At 39.5% G+C, this 16,200-nt stretch overlaps 1 protein-coding gene across 1 annotated transcript; it reads left to right on the forward strand.

Annotated features, from left to right (window-relative positions):
* The first annotated feature begins 12,790 nt into the window (after nt 1–12,790).
* Nucleotides 12,791–14,866, forward strand: LOC106675918 (E3 SUMO-protein ligase ZBED1-like). Its single transcript, XM_014411492.3, has 2 exons — nt 12,791–13,989; nt 14,223–14,866. Exons 1-2 carry the CDS (start codon nt 12,917–12,919, stop codon nt 14,770–14,772), a joined length of 1,623 nt encoding a protein of 540 aa, XP_014266978.3. The 5' UTR covers nt 12,791–12,916; the 3' UTR covers nt 14,773–14,866.
* The last annotated feature ends 1,334 nt before the right edge of the window (nt 14,867–16,200 follow it).

Raw genomic sequence — 16,200 nt, forward strand, 5'->3', positions numbered from 1 at the left:
CACGCTCTTTATCCATCAGCGTAAGACTTAATGTCTCTCCTCCTTTTGTCCTCATGCTGTTCGGAGCTTGTCAAGACCTCTGTGTGTGCGTGCACAGTGATGTAGCTGCCCATTAAGCCGGTCTGAGAGGAGGAAAGCGTTCCTGAGGGGAGAGGTGGTGATTTCTGCCAGCTGTCTCTGTGATGACAAGTCTGACATGTTCCTCGTTCTGACATCACACACACGCACTCCTCACAACTGGAAGGCGAGAGCACGGTGTATGTATTTTAACATCGTTTTGCTCTATGTTGTTAAACTGTAAATTCACAGCAGTATGCTTTTCATTGAGCTGGGCACAAAATGGAGCGAAAATAGACTTTGGTTTATTTTCCAACCGCAGTTTTACATGGTCCACTCGAGTCAAGAAAAAGTACCCTGAGGCACACGAATAGTAATTCTTTTCTACACTGAAATTAAATTTGGGCTCCCCTTGAAGTGGTGGGCGCACCAACAGGCTATACTGACATTTAAATAAAGATGTATTCATTTTTCAGCTGAGGTCAGACTTGCATTCATACTCTTCTATTTGTATGCTGTGGAGCCACATAATAGCATGAATCAAATAAGTCCTTTAGCAATTTCTTCTAAATGACACATATTAGTAGTGTTGCTCAGGTGTGATTTTTTTGACAGCTCAGACAGAATCAGCACTCAGCCATGTGTTCCTCATGATTCTCTAGTTTTTCCACATAAAATACTTCTGCTTATATATGTACACACATGAACAAATACATGCTATACAGATATAAATCTGTGTTTAGGTCAACCTGTCCTTACAGAGTGCTTAGATATGTGAAATCATTCTCTCCTTACTTAGTGCACGCCAAGAAAATCAACATGAGTCTACTGTATTTTTTATTTCCTATAGAAAACTCCAGTAAATAACTGGTAGGTTTTGAACTTTGCACCAGATCCTCACACTTCCCGTGTTAATATAAGCTCTTAGTTACAAGGTTATCGTATCAATCAGTATGAACTGTACGAATAATGATAAAAAGTGACAAAAGTCACTTTGTCTACACAAAAATCATTTGACCACAGAAATAGATTTGAGTAAGCCAACCAGCCAAAAATCTACAGGAATACAGGATGATACCCACCCGCCAGGTGTGTCAGCTCACCTGAACAGACCTGGAAATCAAGTTTCTGCCTAAGGTTTGACTGTGCTTCTCCCTCTTTTACTTTAGACGAGATCGGAGGTGCTCAGGGTGGTATGGCTGTAAGTTAAATAGGGGTGGCTGTAGCTCAGGAGGTAGAGCAGGTCATCTACTGCTCAGAAGGTTAGTGGTTTGATCCCTGGCTCCTCCAGTCTATATGCCGAGTATCCTTGGGCAAGTTGCTTTCTGATGCATCAATGAGAGCATGAATATTAGTAAAGAACAAAATCTGAATTGGGTGAATGTGGCATGTTGTATAGAGCGCTTTGACTACTCTGGGGAAGTAGAAAAAGGCTATATAAGAGTCAGACCATTTACTTAACACTACAAATCAATAGTGAACAGACAGGGAAGGTTTTATCCAGTTTGACCCCCCAAAAAACAAAAAGAAAATTATAAAAGACTTTTTGAGAAACTGGAATTTTTCATTCCATTTGTGTTGACATACAGTTTAGTTAAACATGTTTTTTAACCCTTTAAAGCCTGAAACATGAAATCATTTCAGGCAAATTCCTTTTTTCTTTTGAGATTATTGAACCATTTGACAAATTTGTTATAAAATGTATTCTTAATTTTTATAGTATTTGCTACATCTGGAATTTTGCTTAAAATGTATTGTGCAATTTATTTAGATTTTTCAAGGGAAAAAGTCACACTGATTATATACACTAGATGTCGATACACCATATCTATCTATCTATCTATCTATCTATCTATCTATCTATCTATCTATCTATCTATATATATATAAAGTTTTGTTGTTGTTTTTTAGCATATATATGTATATATATATATATATATATATATATATATATATATATATATATATATATATATACATATATATATATATATATATGTCTTTTAAGAATGTGATGATAAAAAATAATCACTAGATGGCGAAATCAGCCCACTGAAAATATAACACACAAACCCTGTATTGGAGAATGGTAGGTACCTTAGGTTTACATTGCGGCTTCAGTATCTGTATTTTTGTGTTCAGACATCAGTAATCTCATCCACTGCCTTCCACGCAGGGCCCCTTATTCCTAATGATACGAAGGGGCCACAGAGGAGACTGTTTAGCTTTTGATCCTCATATAGTTAAGGTGGCACACAAACATAAAAAATTATATATATATATATATATGCTAAAAAACAACAACAAAACTTTAATTTTACAGTGTTTATTTATCGGATAAAGTAAGTTAAATTTCATCGTTATTATTGTCCGGCTGGAAGCAGCAGGGGTGTCAAAATTCAGAGGCCATATCCACCCGAGGCCTTCGCGGTCTAAGTGCGCCGGGTCCTCCGAAAGCCAGGTAGGCTGAAGTGAGCGACTGTGAAATTGGACGGTCAGAATTACGTCACGAGCTCTCTCGGTGGAGATCAACTCTGCCGTCTGCTGCTTGCTATCTAAAATATAACCGGACTTTGGCGCAAATTCTCGACCATCTCACACTTCTGTTTAATCGGTTTTCTGTTTGACGTTTATTCAGTTGTGTGAAATACTCAGGAATCCTCCAGAGGGCTTAATAAAGTTTTATTGACTCTAATCATCTCAGCCAAACCGATTTACTCACGAATAAATAAAACACTGAAAAAAGCCAGACAATAACATTTTTAAGTTATCCAAGTGACTTATCATGTTTAACCTGAGTAGCGAAAACCGCGGGGGTTTGCTGCTCTCGCCGGCTCAGATATTTAAGGTTTACACACCTACATTCTCGCCTGAAAATATGTTAAAAGTTTATTTTGCGACCCAGAAAGAATAATAAGAGTAATATTAACACTAAGTAGCTGCCGCCATTGTTGGAAACTGGAATTGGCTGGACCGTGCTTTGAATTCTGGGATATGGTTTTTCAACTTTGTTGTCCGGGTGGAAAATCGGGAGAAATTCGGGAGAATGGTGGCTCCGGGAGATTTTCGGAAGGGGCACTCCCGGAGAAATCGGGACGGTTGGCATGCATGCCTTAGACCCATGCAATTCATTTTTCCCTACTTTTACAAAAAAAACCCAAAAACAAACGGTTCTGCGGCTCAGACAGCGTGTAGCGGTTGCTAGGCAACAGTTTCTCGTTTTTTCTTTGAGGGTGGGCGGGGTTAAACGCAGATCAAATGACATCACAACCAGGGATCAAAGGAGTAGTCACGTCACAGGCAACGTGAATCTATATATAGAAGGCAAGGCAATGTCTAGACACACACACCGCTTGGGTTCAAACGCAGTTACTTGCTTAATAACAAACCTAGAATAAATTTTCACGAAGCAAAGAGAAATTTAAACACAATGAAAAATATAAAAGCTAGGAGTAATCTGGATAATTGTACAACTGATGACACAGTAAGTGCTGTGAAATCACTTGTGCGCCAGTTGTTCGACAACATTACAGCGGGGCAGTGGGACGAGTTTCTGTTAGGTTGCACAGACAAGGTCACCACACAACAGCTCTCTCAATTTGTGGCAAACATGGTGACCCTGTGCTCGCAGTCGACAGCTGCAAACCAGGGGTCTTCCCAGGCCACCCCTGCACTTGACGTCTCCTCTGCCACTGCTGGCAGAAAAATAGTCAAGCGAAGGAAGACTGCACGTGGCGGTGGATTAAAGAAAAAACTCAAAAACCCGTGGATGCGCTGTAGGCGTCAGTCAAGTTCTGTCAGCTCCGCAGACGGAGTTGAAAGCGCCATAGAAAATCCAGTCAATGTAACATCTTGTGACGTTCCTATGGATTACACCGTACAGTCAGTCATTGACGGTGTGATTTTTCAGGCCGAAAAAGCAGCACATCTCTCTGCTGAAAATTACAAGAAAGAAATGTTTGACAAACTCTGGCCTGAGCTGGAGTCTAAAGATGTAGAAATCGCAGAAAATGTGGAAACGGTCATTTTCTCTGACATCTGTAAGGAGCTGGCTATTCCAGAGCATGCTGTTTTCTCCACCATGGTTTTAGACGAAAAACACCAAGAAACGATCATTTCTACATTCAAAAAACACCTGGTTCCATCTTCTGAATATACATCTAGTTCTGTAAAAGCTCCAACCCCACAGAAATCCCCTGTTAAACATGAAAGCGTGCCGGCTGAAAACAACTCTGAGGATAAAATATGGCTGAGCAAACTTATTCAAACTGTGTTTTCAGAGTTTGCTAAAATATCAGTGTCCCCCTCTTCCGATTCTCTGCATGAACGTTTGTTGGAGAAGGTCTGGGCTGAAATCCAGAACATTAAAGTGCCTTTAGGCCCAGAAGTGCTGGAAAAGGTTGCCAAGGACATTTTCAGTGATCTAAATGAAAAATTAACTGCTTTAGATGAATCACTGAGTGACACCACAGTTTTTTGTGTGTTCAAACAACACCTATTGGCATTAACAGACACGTGTGAAGTTGAATCACGTGAGAAAGAAGAAAAATACAGACTTTCTGTGGAACTCTGTAATGGGGACGTGATTAGGTGTGCTTTTGATAAGGCAGGCATTTTCATGCCCCCAGACATGATTGAAGCCATCCAAAACAGATTTACCACTGTAGTCTGGAAAGAACTCAAAGAAGAATGTGTTAAAGTTCCATTGGAGAACTTTAAAAACCTCAGCAAGCTGGTTTACAAATCTCTTTGCAAAAAGTATAAAACGCCTGAGAACGTTCTCCTGTTCATGCAGTTACAGTACCCAATAGTTGAGGAAACAATCGTGGACGTGTTCAAAAACCAAATAGCAAAATTATCTAAGAAACCGGGTTCCATCCGCCAATTTTTAGCATCTGCACGCAATTTTTTTTGCCGGAGCAAAAGACACAATAAGGTTTCTGTAATGTAGGGAAATCAACTGAAAACATTTCTTAAAAACTAATTGGAGCCATTTTTAAAATCATAATGGCTCTTTAATTAATTGGATCATTTATGAAACTCCGCGGACCGGTCGCGACAGATGGCCGTCCCCTCACTGAGCCTGGTTCTGTCGGAGGTTTCTTTCTCTTAAAAGAAAGTTTTTCCTCCCCACTGTCGCCGAGTGCTTGCTCAGAGGGGTGTGTCTGCTGGGGTTTTCTTTTTAACACTGGAAGGTACCAAACCTTACAGTAATACATTGTAAGGTTTCCTTACAGTGTATTACTGTAAGGAAACCTTACAGTGTGAAAAGACCATCATTTACTTTCCCTTACAGATTGAAGTGAACTGAATTGAACCGAAAACACAACTAATTCAGCGCTTCAAGTTAATGTCAATAAAAATGTTTACATTTCATGCCCTGATTTCTGTTTGATTTCATTGTCTGTGAGTTGAACAAATTCTTTCTTACCAACTTCGTGTTTCATTTAAACGTGTAACCTATTTTTAAACCTTTCAAAAATCTGAACATGGCAGAATACCGTTTAATAAAGCAGAATGTGATATTTTGTATCTGACTTATTTCAAAACATACATTGATTTATGTGTGGAAGAAGACAATGTAGCATTTTTTAAAGGAGAGAAAAGAAAAGAGCCAGCTGAGTCTATTATTGTTACCAGACAAGAATATAACTGCACCAAATTTTGGAAGATTAAATACAAGAAATTTTAATCTTTTGACAAAGTGATTAAGTGAAACATTTTGGATTTACTCAGTTTCGAATGATGAGATTTTCTGAAATGTAGATATATTTAAAATAAATACATTTTTAAAATAGACATTGAACAGGATACACTTCCTTTTCAACATGACACCCACCTTCAGAAGGCATGTGACGCTCCTTATTGGCCCACAGTTTTCACTGATCGATGTCTCAGGCCAAAGGGTTGAGTAATGAACCATGACGGCTCTGTAGGCACGTTCACTTATTCAACCTGAACTAAACTGAGAGCAAATTTTGGCTTTTAGGGAGAGGTGAAAGAGATACCTGTAAAGGAAAGAGGAGATGTTGATTCAAAGCAAAAAAAATATGAACAAATGAGATCTTCAAAGTTAACGGAACGCAAGCTGATGAATGATTCAAATGAGTTTTTATCCCAATGAGCTTGTTTAATTGGTTGTTAAAAGCCAGAATTGTGATTTAAATCATAATTCAATTCATCTCCCAGCTCTGTGATTAATTACTGGATTATTAAAAGTATACTCATCACTTCTCGTAGCACAACAATAAACTGTGAAAAATGAATGAATGAAAATCTGTGGTCTCAAAGAATCACCTGTTAGGACATTAAACATTGTTGAGCTCGATATGGCCAATTTGTTTGTGTTGAGCTTATTCCTTGGTCATTTGGTGAAGAGGCTTCTGTGTGAACCTGTGATGACAAAAGTGCTGAAATTAAATTGTGCGTTTTTATTTTACTGTGAATGACAAACAGGAAGTTGGTACATGCAAGAATGAAATGTCCCCAGTAAATAGAACAGAACTGCCCTTTTGTCACGGTACTGGCTTAACCATCATACACCCTCTCTGTGCTGTTTGAGTTTTTGGTTTTGTTGTCTGTATTAGAGTTTTCCAGCAACAAAGCTGCCGTTTTGACTTTACTCCCCATGTACAAGTCCTGGTGAGACCTTTACTGTCATTGTACATGTACAACGAAATTGAGGATGCTTCACACCAACTGCAGGAATAAAATATTCATTGTAAGACAGCAGCAATTTAAAAAACAAAAACAGAAATGTATACAAAAGGAGAGAGGAGCACACATTTCACTGTAAGGTCTAGTCCAACGTAAGATCACTAAGTTAGGACAACTTAGTCATTGCAAGTACACAGTAATAAGAATAACCCGATTAATCTCAGTGTGAAATACCAATTGTATACCCACTAAACACCAAGTGCTAAAAAATTAAAAGAAAAAATTTTTTTCTTACACAAATTAAATGCAACTAGATCACATGATGTTTTTTTCTCATATTTCTAGATTAACACTGCAAATATAATTCAAAAATAATTAACAACACTTCTTGTAATGGAGTTAAAATCCAAATTTTATTTTCAAAACAAAAAATATATCAGCCAACATACTGGACAATGTTCTGCTGCACAACAAACAATATATTGCCACTATTAGAGCTTGTGTTATTTCACTATATTTTAAATGTTATCAATTTTATATACTATATTTTTAGTTAGACAACCTGAAACTTTAAGCTTACAATGAAACTTAGTCTCAGATTTAATTAATCTGAAACTAAGTTTAAGCTTCCCATAACTTTGTATTGCAAGTTACATTACCGATATAGTCTATATAAAATGTATTGTTTACCTACAAATGCAGTCTGTAGTTCAAATGCTTTTTTTGCATTCAAAAAACAGAAGCTAATATTCCAGTCATGGCATTACTGCCAAAATGACTGTCATGGATTTAGGTCGTCCAAATATAAGTTGATTCTGTTCATCTGGACGTACGCTACGATACGTCCAGATGATACAGTAGTGAGGAGTAGATTTCTTCACAGTAGATGTCATTCTAAAAGTGCGGTAACTACGTTTTTAGGATATAATCCACCCACTGTTATCATCGTCAATGCCCTGTACCAACACAGAGCAGAGCAGCTACTTGAACGCTACTCTAACAGAGGTCGATTATCTTGTTAATAATTTTACCTCCTCACTATTTATGACTGGTGAGTACGGTGGCCCCTAGAGACAAAGCATGTATAAACTCCAAAACACTTACAAATTCCAAATAGCACGCACAAACTCCTCAACACATACAAAATCCAAAACACATGCAAACTCCAAAACACATGCAAAATACAAAACACGTACAAAATCCAAGACACGTACAAGCTCCAAAACACATACAAAATCCAAAACACATACAAAATACAAAACACGTGCAAAATCCAAAACACGTGCAAACTCCAAAACACGTGCAAACTCCAAAACACGTACAAAATTCAAAACAGTACAAAATTCAAAACACGTACAAAATTCAAAACACATACAAAATCCAAAACGCGTACAAAATCCAAAACACATGCAAAATCCAAAACACGTACAAAATCCAAAACACGTGCAAAATCCAAAACACGTACAAAATTCAAAACACGTGCAAAATCCAAAACACGTACAAAATTCAAAACACGTGCAAACTCCAAAGCACTTACAAAATCCAAAACACGTGCAAACTCCAAAACACTTACAAAATAAAAAAACACATGCAAAAGACAAAACACGTACAAAATACAAAACACGTGCAAACTCCAAAGCACTTACAAAATACAAAACACGTGCAAACTCCAAAACACTTACAAAATACAAAACACATGCAAACTCCAAAACACGTACAAAATACAAAACACATGCAAAATACAAAACACGTACAAAATACAAAACACGTGCAAAATACAAAACACGTGCAAACTCCAAAACACTTACAAAATACAAAACACATGCAAAATACAAAACACGTACAAAATACAAAACACGTGCAAAATACAAAACGCGTGCAAAATACAAAACACGTACAAAATACAAAACACGTGCAAACTCCAAAACACATGCAAAATACAAAACACGTGCAAAATACAAAACACGTGCAAAATACAAAACACATGGAAAATACAAAACACGTACAAAATACAAAACACGTGCAAAATCCAAAACACGTGCAAAATCCAAAACACGCGCAAACCCCAAAACACGTGCAAACTCCAAAACACATGCAAAATCCAAAACACAACGGAAGTGCTCCAGGACGCTAGGGGCAGTGTTGAGCTTTTGTTACCTAGTAACTACACAAGCCAGGAAGTACCAATGACCGGATTTGGGGTCTGCAGCCTTAAAGGCCGCATTTTAAGGCCGATTATGTCACAGCGACACGACAAAGACTGTCCCAATTCAAAGGCTGCTCGAAATGCGGCCCTCAAATGCGTCCTTAATTTCCCTGAATTTTAAGAATGGATCTGTGTAGCCTTCATGGCCCAACATATCCCAGACTTCATAGCGCGGCGGTGGTTTGGATAATTTTGCCGAAAAAAAAACGGCGGAAGCGGAGCGGACGAAGAGTAAACTTCCAGAAGTAAGTACTGAATATTATGTCACTTATTTATGCGCAAATGTTTTTATAATGAAGAACATTAAAACATTACTGTTGGCAACATGTCGGGAAAGTTATGTGACATTAGCGACGTTTGTACTAACTTGGTTTTAAAGCCTTCACTTCAAAATATTCGCCGTTCAATAGCTGACTTTAATCTTACAGAGAATGTGATGATTTTATGCGTAATTAAAGTCAGTCATGTCAGTCAGCTGACGGTTCACTCCTTAAGCTGAAAGAAAGATGCTTTAATCACAGGAGTCACACATGTGTCCACTGTACCATCTGGGAACTCTTCTTGTTTAGCACTCGTAATGACACAAACACTAAATCCTCCTTCTCTGGTGCTGTTTTGTAGCAGTGTGTACACCTGAGACTGTCACCTGTCTGTCTGTCCTGCACTCTCTCTCTGTTTCTTTCTCTCTGATTGTGGAATAAAAGTATGAACATGTATTTATAAGTCACACTTGTGTTTGAATCCTGCAGCTTATCACACATTTGATTTCTATGTGTGACACCTGCAAGTGTCCAGAGTGAGGACAGACTGAGGGACCCACTGCATTACATCATCTGTGAGGCTTTGCACCCCTGATGATCCACCAGGACAATCTCAGCAGTATGTGAGGAAGAGGAGGAGGAAGAGCCAGCAGCAGCTGACAGATGGAGAGAATAGACAGACTGTTCCCTGTTTGTGAAGGACTGCTAGAAAAGTTTAAAATAACTAATTGTCTGTCCTGAATCAGTCTTATTAGGTAATGTTCAAATAATTTTATCATTCCAGTGTTTCCAGTGTGGGAGAAAGTACTCAGGGCCTTCAAGTTACGCACTATGAAAGGCAGCAACAAGTTTAATGTTCAGAAACCTAAAGTCTGTATCAGCAGCAGAATGGAACTAAAAATAAATGTTTGTTTCAGTTCTATGAAGCTTTGAGTATTTTGGATTAGTAGCACTGCTGTGTTTGTTGCATCATATTGCTGTAATTGTTTATATGCTTTATATATTCTGAGGTAAGTTGATCTATAGTGTTACATCATATTCTATAAGGATGTTATGTGTTTGTATACTTTCTGCCCAGTTTGACCCATTTAGCAGACGTCAGCCTGTTTAAAGCTCTGATATCTATTCTGTATGACTTAAAGCAGTTATGACATGGTCTGATTTTCTCACCCAATAAAGGAATATTTAATACATCAGTCTACTCTTCATTTTATCAGAAACATATATATACTATTATATATTGTACATATATTTATTAGTTTCAGATGTAGCCATTCTTGTATTTTGCTTGTTTACATTATTGTATTTTGCACAACTCTGTTGCTTGTGAAGCTCGCACACAAGAATTTCACTCACATGTGCTGTACCAATGTACCTGCACATGTGATGTGACAATAAAAGTGATTTGATTTGAAACAGCTCACAGCTTGTACATTTTCTTTTTACACATGTATGTAAGCATTTGAGCCAAATTTAGTAATGCCAACATACTGAAGGAACAACATTTGTCTCTTATATATGATACACCTATATATGCACTGTCAATATACATTTTGAACCAGCTGCAGATGTCAGAGTAACAACTGACTGACCCCCACATAAAGTGCGTTACAGTAGTCCACAGGGGAAGAAATAAAAGCATGGATCACGGTTTCAAAGTGCTGCCTAGAAAGAAACGATTTCACTCTTGCCAGTCGCCTTAAATGATAAAAATGGACTGGTCCAACTTAAAACCAAGGGCAGTAACAACAGGTTTAAAATAAACCTCCAGGGGTTCCAAATGAAAAGAAGAGGACTCACAGGGGCCACTGGGTCCAAACACCAACAAATCTGTTTTCTTTTCATTCAAATTTAAAAAGTTTAGAGCCAACCAAGCTTTAATGTCATCTAGGCATGTCAAGAGAGGTTTTATTCAGATGCCATCCTTCGGCTTCAGTGGCAAATAAATTTGGCAGTCATTCCTATATACTTGTCTTTGAGTGAAGATTTAAGGTGGTAAGACATGTAAATAACTGCAACTTGAATCTGTACTGAAGCTCAGTATTTGACAAAGAGTTCATGTTCACTGCTGTAATACCTAATAATGACTAATATAATAACCATAATATTGGCCATATTATATTTACATTACCAAAGTGATATGACTTTAGTCTCATGAACAACATTAGCTAATTGTTATTTACTAGCTAATCTTAAATGACTGTTCAGTACAGAAATGAAGCCCAAAAATCATGTTTTACTGTCCTGTGGTCTCAGCCTCAGATACTTATCAAATCACACAAAGCTCTTGTAGAAACAAACAAACAAATGAAAAAAAATATGTTCTCCTTCATTTCTGTCAAAAAAAGTTGTATGACACGTTTCCAGCTGTTAGTATCATAGTTGCTAGGCAACCTGGGAAGCGCAACGGAGACTAGAGCCCATGTGTTTGCAACAAACTTGCCGTTTATTTTACAAATCGAGCTCAACACTGCCCCTAGCGTCCTGGAGCACTTCCGTTGTGATTTGGAGTTTGCATGTGTTTTGAATTTTGTACGTGTTTTGGATTTTGCACGTGTTTTGGATTTTGCATGTGTTTTGGATTTTGTACGTGTTTTGGATTTTGTACGTGTTTTGTATTTTGCATGTGTTTTGAATTTTGTACGTGTTTTGTATTTTGCATGTGTTTTGAATTTTGTACGTGTTTTGTATTTTGCACGTGTTTTGGAGTTTGCACGTGTTTTGAATTTTGTACGTGTTTTGGATTTTGCACGTGTTTTGGATTTTGCATGTGTTTTGGATTTTGTATGTGTTTTGGAGTTTGCACGTGTTTTGAATTTTGTACATGTTTTGGATTTTGCACGTGTTTTGAATTTTGTACGTGTTTTGGATTTTGCACGTGTTTTGAATTTTGTACGTGTTTTGTATTTTGCATGTGTTTTGAATTTTGTACGTGTTTTGTATTTTGCATGTGTTTTGGATTTTGTATGTGTTTTGGAGTTTGCACGTGTTTTGGATTTTGCACGTGTTTTGTATTTTGTACGTGTTTTGGATTTTGTATGTGTTTTGGAGCTTGTACGTGTCTTGGATTTTGTACGTGTTTTGGATTTTGCATGTGTTTTGGAGTTTGCATGTGTTTTGGATTTTGTATGTGTTGAGGAGTTGGTGCGTGCTATTTGGAATTTGTAAGTGTTTTGGAGTTTATACATGCTTTGTCTCTAGGGGCCACCGTAGTACGGCCACATAATAGCATGAATCAAATAAGTCCTTTAGCAAATTCTTCTATAAGACACATATTAGTAGTGTTGCTGATTGTGTTCCTCGCCTGAGGGTCCGTTACCTGGCTCATGGCCGGCTCCGGTGGCCAGGGCAGGCATGTCTCCTGCCGGCTGCTTCCTGGTTCTCCTCAGACTGTGGAAAATGGCAGCGGGGTGTCAGAGTTAAGGAGCTCCTCAGAAGGAATCTCCACGGAGCAGCTGAATCTGAGGATGGGCTTTATGCCATAGAGCCCTGCAAGAGAACAAGAATTTTGAGCCTACTTGTGGCAGAATAGATGTATATGTCTGAGTATGTGTTTAGGGATTACACTGGCATCTGTAACCATGGATATAAATATATTATAGCTGTCGAAATTAACGCGTTAATTGCGATAATTAAATTTTGGAATTAATTACGTTAGAATATTTAACTATTTAGCGCAACACGCAGATAAGTCGCTCCCATAATTCCACTTGATTTGTTTACCGCGCCACTGAAAATGGAGAAGCAGGAAGCGGATGGCCTTCTGGATGGGGAATTTAAATACAAGAAGAACATAGATGGGACAATAAACAAACGCGTTGTAATTTGCACTCACTGTAGTAAAGAGTTTCAATTTCACCGTTCAAATTCGACCTTAAAATACCACCTTAATGCCAAACACGCGTTTGTCGGGGCAGCAGCTTCACCCGGCCTGCGTCAGACCACTCTTAGTGAACGCAGGCCACTCGGTAAGTCTTCTTTGGACAAACTGACCGACAATATAGCCAAATGGATAGCAAAGGACTGCAGACCGCTAAGCATTGTGGAGGACAAGGGCTTTGCGGATGTTTTAAAGGTTGCATCTCAGGACGCGTCCTACAAGCCCCCAGCGAGAAGCACAATAACAATTCGAATCCACGAACTGTATGAAACGGAGAAAAAGAAAAAAGAAGAGGCTTTAGTTCACACAGAATGCGTGGCTCTGACAGGAGACCACTGGACATCATTGAGTAATGACAATTACCTGGGAGTTACTGCGCATTTAATCACTGAAGCCTGGGGTCTGACATCCTTTGCGCTGACTATAATGAAAACGGAAGAGCGGCACTTTGCGGAGGCTTGTGCAGAGCAGTTCCAGACTGTTGCTCGCAGGTGGAGAATTGAGGAGAAGGTGACAACAGTAGGCACGGACAGTGCGCGCAATATGATCGCCGCGGCTCGCATCATGCCATTCAATCACATGCCGTGTACCGCGCACATTCTACAGAGATGCATCACAGTGAGTCTCGCAGACAGTGGCTTTGTCACTGCGCTGGCCAAATGCCGCAAAATTGTTGGCCATTTTAAGCACAGCCCAGCAAACACAGCAGAGCTGAACGCAGAGCAGGTGTCACTGGGGCGCAAGCAGGAGCCGTTGGCCCAGGACGTGCCTACGCGCTGGAACTCCACGCTGGAGATGGTGAAGCGCTTGATCCGCAACCAAACTGCAGTAACCGCGACTCTGGATAAACAAAAGCATAAACTTGTCCTCCTGACGCCTCCAGAGTGGGACAAACTCCAGAGACTGGAGACACTTCTAGAGCCCTGCAGGTGAGCCTGTCATTGTGACCATAATTGTAGGTTTAGATTAAATGTATCAAACATACATCTTAAATCAGTTTTGTTATTATGAAAATGTCTTATTTAAAAAATAAATGAAATCAAATATTTTATTAATATTACCTAGTATTGAAAAGCTTTTTTTAATTTGCTGTCTTATCTCTCTCTCTCTCTGTGTGTGTGTGTGTGTGTGTGTGTGTGTGTGTGTGTGTATTCCACTGCAGATATGTGACTGAACTGCTGGGAGGAGAGGCCTACGTCTCCTGCTCTGTAGTTCTACCAGCCTTCTGCCACCTGCGCCGTGTCATGGAAGTAACTGATGAGGACCCTGCATATGTGGTGAGGTTTAAAGAGAAGTTTAAGGAAGACCTTGCTTCCCGCCAGGAACATACCAACTATGCATGGCTCCAGATCGCAACTGCACTGGACCCACGTTTTAAAGACCTACGCAGTGTGCCCAAGACTGACAGAGAAGCAGTGTGGACCACACTGGCAGGCATGCTGCATGAAGACTCTCCTAGAAGATCACACACTGCAGAAGAAGGTCCAGCCAAGAAGAGGCTGAGCCTGCTGCAGATGGACTCTGACTCTGAGTCAGAGGAGGAGGTACAGCAGGACAGAGCCATACAGCGCTACAGAGCAGAGCCCTGCACTGCCTTAGAGGACTGTCCCTTACAGTGGTGGGCAGCTCATGCAGGAGCCCACAGCCAGCTGGCCCGCCTTGCTCGCAGATACCTGGCCACTCCTGCCTCCACATTTTGCCTGTTGAATTAGGCCTATGTTCTGTGAACTTGAAGATGTATATGGATAAAACAATGTGCTAGATTTAAACGGGTGGAAAACATTCAGTAAAAATCCCTCACAATTATTTGAAGCCCTGTTCTGCTTGTACTGCTTGTACTCACAATTAATAATAAATAAAACAAACAAGTGTGTTAAAAACCACTATCTGTCCCGATTTTTACACATATATACACACATATACACATATATTTCGAGTTGCGATTAATAAATTTTTAGGCTGTGATTAATTCGCTTCCAGCACAACACCCAGCCTACGTCAGACCACGCTGAGTGAACGCAGGCCACTCAGCGTGGTCTTAGCATTAAATAACACTAACAAGTGTGTAAAAATCCGCTATCTGTCCGTATGTTTGCACACATTTTGGTCATATTTCGAGTTGTGATTAATCATGATTAATTAATTTTTAGGCTGTGATTAATCTGATTAAAAATTTTAATCATTTGACAGCCCTAATTATATTATATTATATTATATTATATTATATTATAGTGCAAACAGTGCAGGCTTCAGCTCTGGGGAACAAGCTGTTCCTCAGTTTGGGTGGATTCCGTCACTCACAGCGTTGTTAGCCCTCTTGTGCGCGCAGACTGCAACCCCCCCACTGTGCTTTGCCCTGATATCTGCAGTGTGAGGTTGGATCGCTCATTCTCATCCTCACACTGATGCCACTTATTTCGGTCTTTGTTTGACATAAAAGGGCATATTTGTCACTTTATTGCAACTATATTTGCACTCTTGAGCTCCTTCATTCACTGACTGATCATAAAGTTATTACTTGCGTTATGTATTCATCCGTTTGAACATAATTAATGAAGCCACATGTAATCACTAAAATTTGTATTTTGGGTACAATAAGAGAGTTTCAGATGGAATGCTGTTTTGTTTTGTTTAAATTTCACCAACTTGCTGATGCCCACGGTTGTGAGTGCGGCTTCTTGCTGTACATGGGTGGATGGTTGTAAATCACATCACAGATGCCAAAAACCTCTCAAACCAAGCCCCCTTGCCGGTGATGCTGTGCGCAACCTCGTGACGGAGTCAAGCATATTCAAAACACCCCCTCACCTCCCGTGTCAAACTCAAATGTCAGCCTATTTCATGTGTCACTTTTGGAGCAGTTGCCATCCCGACGAGCCATGGAGAAGTTCGTGTTTGTGTTATTTTACTTATTTGGTGTTCTGGTGTGTTTGGGCACCGGTCAGCACCATCGTGTTGAGCACGTGTTGGACCGTGGACACACCGGATTCAGTGGGAGAATAACGGTCAGGTGTACAGTTTACTGAGCACTGGGACTCAGTATCGTTTACCAGCACAGACACGGAGACGCGCTCAGCTTCTATTGAGAGCAAACAACCAAGTGAACCCTCCGGCTGCGTCCAGTAGACGAGACACACCGT

This window comes from Maylandia zebra, linkage group LG9 (assembly GCF_041146795.1).
Source record: "Maylandia zebra isolate NMK-2024a linkage group LG9, Mzebra_GT3a, whole genome shotgun sequence".
In the NCBI taxonomy this organism is placed as follows: Eukaryota; Metazoa; Chordata; class Actinopteri; order Cichliformes; family Cichlidae; genus Maylandia; species Maylandia zebra.

What these genes read in the sequence shown, in the direction of transcription:
- LOC106675918 (XM_014411492.3), top strand. Translation starts at nt 12,917, where the DNA reads ATGGAGAAGCAGGAAGCGGATGGCCTTCTGGATGGGGAATTTAAATAC. An exon ending in ACACTTCTAGAGCCCTGCAG is followed by an intron (nt 13,990 to 14,222) that starts GTGAGCCTGTCA and finishes ATTCCACTGCAG; the next exon opens with ATATGTGACTGAACTGCTGG.